General features: G+C 42.1%; 1 protein-coding gene across 1 annotated transcript in view; it reads right to left on the reverse strand.

The window, feature by feature from the left end:
* Positions 1 to 7,500, reverse strand: part of LOC139382322 (roundabout homolog 2-like) — a 366,464-nt gene that overhangs the window by 57,912 nt on the left and 301,052 nt on the right. The window contains exons 18-19 of the mRNA XM_071126242.1: positions 4,029 to 4,217; positions 2,658 to 2,684 (exon numbers count right to left, since the gene is read on the reverse strand). Of these exons, the coding sequence (XP_070982343.1) occupies positions 2,658 to 2,684; positions 4,029 to 4,217 (216 nt within the window). The remainder of the gene's footprint in view (positions 1 to 2,657; positions 2,685 to 4,028; positions 4,218 to 7,500) is intronic.

The raw sequence follows: 7,500 nt of genomic DNA on the forward strand, positions 1-7,500 counted from the left end.
ATATAATTGAAGAGATATGTGGAAAAACACCTTGAGGATTGATTCTAAACCACGTTTGCCATGTTTCAGTCGATATTATGGAGTTAATTTGGAAAAAAGTTTGCGTTTTGAGGGCTGAATTTTCGTTTTTTTTTTTTTCTTTTGGTAGCCAAATGTGATGTACAAAACGGAGCTATTTCTAATACACAAAGAATCTTTTTGGAAAAACTGAGCATCTGCTATCTAACTGAGAGTCTTCTCATTGAAAACATCAGAAGTTCTTCAAAGGTAAGTTATTTTATTTGAAGGCTTTACTTGTTTTTGTGATAGTTGCCTGCTAAATGCTAACGCTAATGCTAACGCTAAATGCTACGCTAGCTAGCTACTGTTACACAAATGATTGTTTTCCTATGGTTGAAAAGCATATTTTGAAAATCTGAGATGACAGTGTTGTTAACAAAAGGCTAAGCTTGAGAGATAGCATATTTATTTCATTTCATTTGCGATTTTCATGAATAGTTAACGTTGCGATATGGTAATGAGCTTAGGTCTATAAATAGAATCCCGGATCCGGGTTTGGTCGTCGCAACAGGTTAAGGAGGAATACCCACTACTATCAAAGAAGAGAGTGAAGAGCCTTTAAGGAGGAATACCCACTACTATCAAAGAAGAGAGTGAAGAGCCTTTAAGGAGGAATACCCACTACTATCAAAGAGGAGAGTGAAGAGTCTTTAAGGAGGAATACCCACTACTATCAAAGAGGAGAGTGAGGAGTCTTTAAGGAGGAATACCCACTACTATCAAAGAGGAGAGTGAAGAGTCTTTAAGGAGGAATACCCACTACTATCAAAGAGGAGAATGAAGAGTCTTTAAGGATGAATACCCACTACTATCAAAGAGGAGAGTGAAGAGTCTTTAAGAAGGAATACCCACTACTATCAAAGAGGAGAGTGAGGAGTCTTTAAGGAGGAATACCCACTACTATCAAAGAGGAGAGTACAGAGTCTTTAAGGAGGAATACACACTACTCTCAAAGAGGAGATTGAAGAGTTTTAAGGAGGAATTCCCACTACTATCAAAGAGGAGAGTGAGGAGTCTTTAAGCAGGAATACCCACAACTATCAAAGAGGAGAGTGAAGAGTCTTTAAGGAGGAATACCCACTACTATCAAAGAGGAGAATGAAGAGTCTTTAAGGATGAATACCCACTACTATCAAAGAGGAGAGTGAAGAGTCTTTAAGAAGGAATACCCACTACTATCAAAGAGGAGAGTGACGAGTCTTTAAGGAGGAATACCCACTACTATCAAAGAGGAGAGTGAAGAGTCTTTAAGGAGGAATACCCACTACCATCAAAGAGAAGAGTGAAGAGTCTTTAAGGAGGAATACCCACTACTATCAAAGAGGAGAGTGACGAGTCTTTAAGGAGGAATACCCACTACTATCAAAGAGGAGAGTGAAGAGTCTTTAAGGAGGAATACCCACTACTATCAAAGAGAAGAGTGACAAGTCTTTAAGGAGGAATACCCACTACTATCAAAGAGGAGAGTGAAGAGTCTTTAAGGAGGAATACCCACTACTATCAAAGAGGAGAGTGAAGAGTCTTTAAGGAGGAATACCCACTACCATCAAAGAGAAGAGTGAAGAGTCTTTGGGAGGAATACCCACTACTATCAAAGAGGAGAGTGACAAGTCTTTAAGGAGGAATACCCACTACTATCAAAGAGGAGAGTGAAGAGTCTTTAAGGAGGAATACCCACTACTATCAAAGAGGAGAGTGAAGAGTCTTTAAGGAGGAATACCCACTACCATCAAAGAGAAGAGTGAAGAGTCTTTGGGAGGAATACCCACTACCATCAACGAGGGGAGTACAGAGTCTTTAAGGAGGAATACCCACTACTATCAAAGAGGAGAGTGAAGAGTCTTTGGGAGGAATACCCACTACTATCACAGAGGAGAGTGAAGAGTCTTTGGGAGAAATACCCACTACTATCAAAGAGGAGAGTGAAGAGTCTTTAAGGAGGAATACCCACTACTATCAAAGAGGGCAGTGACGAGTCTTTAAGGAGGAATACCCACTACTATCAAAGAGGAGAGTACAGAGTCTTTAAGGAGGAATACCCACTACTATCAAAGAGGAGAGTGAAGAGTCTTTAAGGAGGAATACCCACTACTATCAAAGAGGAGAGTGAAGAGTCTTTGGGAGGAATACCCACTACCATCAACGAGGGGAGTACAGAGTCTTTGGGAGGAATACCCACTACTATCACAGAGGGGAGTCCCAACAGGAATACCAGACAGAGAGAGGAACACCACAGCCAGAGGATGGAGGTTCAATGAAACACCGATGGTCACAACAGCCAAACACAGAAGTACAGTACGGTATGACAACCAGGCTGATGACTGAGCAAGGATGGGACAGCTGTTTGCAGTGCACAGGCCCCCTGCCCTATTACAAATCCAGAGCGTTTTCATGATGAATTTAAGCTATTTCAGGCCATCTCTTCCAGCAGGAAGAAAAGGTGTGAAATATGGGTTTTTGCCACCTCAAGCTGGGGTTTGGATTTATATTGGGCAAGACCTGGAATCTGTCAAACATATATAATGTAGGCAGGAGAGGAGAGGAGAGGAGGGACCTGTGGCAGGAGGTGGGGGGGTGGACAGACAAATGAACAGTACCTGCAGGGGTGAAGGTGAAGGACTGAACTGTAAAACAAGAAGACAGAGAAGTCATGTGTTAAAAGCCTACAGAGGTGCTGTAAGCGTTGCTTTGGGGGCCTCTGCACACTGGGGCTGGGGGCCAGGGAGGCGAAAGGGGGCAGAGGAGAGGAGCCAACTCCATGACCCAGTGTGCATGGCGGCAGCCAGGAAAGAAGCTCAGAGGCCAAAGAGATGTAGAGACAACAGAAACAAATCAAAGAAAACACAACATACATGAAATGTAGCAAACAGAAATGAAGGACAGGTTACAGCCATTTGACTGATTGTAGCAAGATCAAAAGTCAGTTTGCGCTAAGACATTGAATAAATGTCAAAAAAGAGAAAAGCCAAACTATTGAGAGAGATAACAATTTACTTGTACAAAATACATTGTTGAATAACATTACATGCTTTACTAAATTTATGTCTATCTCCAACTCTCTAATTAAATAGCCTGGCAGTAGAAGACTGTCCATGGTGGTTGGCTGTATTGACTATCTCCTACACAATAATTAAATAGCCTGGCAGTGGAAGACTGTCCATGGTGGTTGGCTGTATTGACTATCTCCTCCACAATAATTAAATAGCCTGGCAGTGGAAGACTGTCCATGGTGGTTGGCTGTATTGACTATCTCCTCCACTATAATTAAATAGCCTGGCAGTGGAAGACTGTCCATGGTGGTTGGCTGTATTGACTGAGGTCGAGCACCCACACTCTGAAATGTCAGGGTCGGTGTAGGAGGATGGATGGACTGGCTCCAGCTCCAGCATGGCTCAGTCCTGAGTGACTGGCCAGACCAGCAGAGAATCAGTTGTACCAGCAATCCAACCCACGCAACCCCTGCCACCCAGGGATAGCATCGACACCGTGGGAGGACATGTCAAACATTACAACCATCACAACATGATTCACACCAACACTCTGCTTTGACAGTAGAGATAAAGAAATATCCCTTCACAATAGAGTTAATAAAGTCATTAAAACACAGTTTAGTGATGCTTTTGAAGAAGTTTGTTGAGTGCTCTGTATTGGTGGCAGGAAGCAAACTCCCAGAGGTAGAGTGTATGCACCTACAGTACGGTTTGTATGTTGTGTGCAGAATTAGCGTCTGTGTGTACTCTCCAGCCTGCTGGTCTAACCTGCGTAGTTGCTGTGTGTACTCTCCTGCCTGCTGGTCTAACCTGCGTAGTTGCTGTGTGAACTCTCCTGCCTGCTGGTCTAACCTGCGTAGTTGCTGTGTGTACTCTCCTGCCTGCTGGTCTAACCTGCGTAGTTGCTGTGTGTACTCTCCAGCCTGCTGGTCTAACCTGCATAGTTGCTGTGTGTACTCTCCTGCCTGCTGGTCTAACCTGCGTAGTTGCTGAGCCCCTTCCTCTTCTTCCTCCTCCAGTACAGCCAGATACTGAAGCCCATGAGGATAACCCAGCAAGCCCCTCCGATCCCCGCTATGAACGCTGGCTGCTTCACCACGTCTGTGATCTGCTCCGTGATGCTGTTGTTCCTGTTCCCACTTATGATCACGTCACGGAATTCCTTACCTGGGTTGGGAGGGACAGGGTGGGAGGGACAGGGGGGAGAGGAGGACAGGGGGACAGGAGGGATGGGGGGACAGTGTGAGGGTGTGTATGCCAGGTTGTTTGTTGAAGCGGTGAAAAAGGATTCAGCATTATAATAAACCATTTTGTTATTACAATTGCTAGCCGGCTGGGGACAATAGCAGTACCATAATAGTCCCCACATATTTACTAAGAGCTCAATTCTTCCTCAAGATATGCCTTCAACCTCCATACAGGAAAATGTAAATTTCATGCACAGACCTGTAGTTAGGATTGAGTTCCAGGTGTAGATATGGTAAGATACAGAGGCAACACCAGCCTCTCGTCAATAGCAGCTAATATATTGACTGAGAGAGTAGAACATGGCTGTGGTGGGTGTGCTGTGAAACCTAAGGTGCAGACAGAGAGAGAGGGGAGGGAGGCTAAATCCTACAAGCTGACGACAACCCCTCAGCTGATCCTGCTGTTTGCTTAGCTCAGACTCTAATTCACTTCAATAAAATAGACCATGTGAGATGAGAGGCACACCCTGCTCCGTATCGATCTACCAATCGAAACTCACTCTGACTTGTCTGCCGTACACTATAAGAGTTGGTTCTCAGAAGAGCACACATGACAATATATCTGCAATCTTTGGCTTGGAGAACTGTGAGAGGGATTATAGGAGTGACATTGGGGGAAAAACACTATGCTACAGGCCAAGCCATCGGTTATTGGTCATATCAGTCCCTGGTCCATATAAATTACACAGACCTACACCACAGCCTGGCTACACATCAAAATAACAGACCTACACCACAGCCTGGCTACACATCAAAATAACAGACCTACACCACAGCCTGGCTACACATCAAAATAACAGACCTACACCACAGCCTGGCTAGACATCAAAATAACAGACCTACACCACAGCCTGGCTACACATCAAAATAACAGACCTACACCACAGCCTGGCTACACATAATAAATAACAGACATATGATTTAAATACAATCAGTATGACTAATCACTGATGTCACATGCTCTCTAATTGTAAATACTTTTGCCCCAATCAGTGGTAATATTGATCATTTAAATAGGCATTCTTTATTCCCTGCCTGGTGGCCATGTTAATTGGAGTGATGTTTTTTCCAATAAAAAAATACTATGTCCATCAAAAACTAAATGGACTTTTCTGTAATTATGGATGAGTAGTCAATGTGACACTTCTATATTTCTCAATCATGTATGTGATAATGCCCTCGAGGCCGGTGTTTGGAGGATATATTGGCACAGGTGTTGTTAGGCCCCAAACACCGGCTTCCAGGGCATTATCACTTTTATATAACGGGTTGGCAACATATTCAAATAATGATTGACATATTTTCATGAAACATTTTATTTTCATACATTTATTCATACTATTTCATCGTTCCATAAGAAATAGTCCCGACACAAATCTAGGGTTGTTAACCAAGTTGGCTGGTTGTTCGTTCTATCGGTTTGGTTGCCAGAGACGTGACCCAGTCGTTAAGTATTATTGTTCTGTATCTACAGTATGGACGTGACCCAGTCGTTAAGTATTATTGTTCTGTATCTACAGTATGGACGTGACCCAGTCGTTAAGTATTATTGTTCTGTATCCACAGTATGGACGTGACCCAGTCGTTAAGTATTATTGTTCTGTATCTACAGTATGGACGTGACCCAGTCGTTAAGTATTATTGTTCTGTATCCACAGTATGGACGTGACCCAGTCGTTAAGTATTATTGTTCTGTATCCACAGTATGGACGTGACCCAGTCGTTAAGTATTATTGTTCTGTATCTACAGTATGGACGTGACCCAGTCGTTAAGTATTATTGTTCTGTATCTACAGTATGGACGTGACCCAGTCGTTAAGTATTATTGTTCTGTATCTACAGTATGGACGTGACCCAGTCGTTAAGTATTATTGTTCTGTATCCACAGTATGGACGTGACCCAGTCGTTAAGTATTATTGTTCTGTATCTACAGTATGGACGTGACCCAGTCGTTAAGTATTATTGTTCTGTATCTACAGTATGGACGTGACCCAGTCGTTAAGTATTATTGTTCTGTATCTACAGTATGGACGTGACCCAGTCGTTAAGTATTATTGTTCTGTATCTACAGTATGGACGTGACCCAGTCGTTCGTTCTAAATGTTCTATTGCCATACTGGATGCCATACTGGATGACAACGTTCCAACTAGTCAACTACAGCAACGTTCTAGCTAGCCAACTACGGCTGCATTTGTTTAAGTTATTTTCTAGAGACATTCTTTGGATACATTCATAACAATGTGCTATTGATGAGTGATTTCACCTTGCATAGAAAATGTGATCTCTCATCAGGACACTGTTGTTCAGAGGAGCTAGCCAACAACACAGCTAACACAATCACTTCAAACTGAAGCTGGAAAGACTGCAAACTGGCTGCACTTCGTTTTGTTTTACCTGTTTTCTATTGACATTTATTTGTATATATCCATATATGCTGATTCATTATTTCGACTGAAAAAAGCTGCCTGCCTGTCTGTCTCGTCCCGACATATTCATTACTATGCGACAGCTGGAGATAAATTTGAATATTCAACAATGTTGGAAATGTCAGAGAGACATCGGAAGCTTTTTTTACGTTTTCATATAAAATGACAAACCCAAATCTAACTGCCTGTAACTCAGGACCTGAAGCAAGGATACGCATATTCTTGATACTATTTGAAAGGAAACACTTTGAAGTTTGTAGAAATGTGAAATTAATGTAGGATAATATAACACATGAGCTCTGGTAAAATATAATATGAAGAAAAAAACATGCATTTTCTTATATTTTAAATATTTTAAATAATGTTTTAATCATCTTTGAAATGCAAGAGAAAGGACATTATATGACTTAGGAGTCTAGGTGCAAGTTAGATTTTGGCAACTAGATGGCAGCAGTGTCTATGCAAAGTTTCCACGGATCCAATGAACCATTGCATTACTGTTCAAAATGTTGTATCAAGTCTGCCAAAATGTGCCAAATTGGTTTATTGATACATTTTCAAGTACATAATTGTGCACTCTCCTAAAACAACAGCATGTAATTCTTTCACTGTAATAGCGGCTTTAAATTGGACAGCGCAGTTAGATTAACAAGAATTGAAGCTTTCTGCCCATATAAGACATGTCTATGTCCAGGGAAATGTTCTTGTTCATTTCAACGTCATGCTGATCACATAAGCACACGTTAGCTCAAACGTCCCACGGGGGGTCACCAAT

This window comes from Oncorhynchus clarkii, chromosome 24, assembly GCF_045791955.1.
Source record: "Oncorhynchus clarkii lewisi isolate Uvic-CL-2024 chromosome 24, UVic_Ocla_1.0, whole genome shotgun sequence".
In the NCBI taxonomy this organism is placed as follows: domain Eukaryota; kingdom Metazoa; phylum Chordata; class Actinopteri; order Salmoniformes; family Salmonidae; genus Oncorhynchus; species Oncorhynchus clarkii.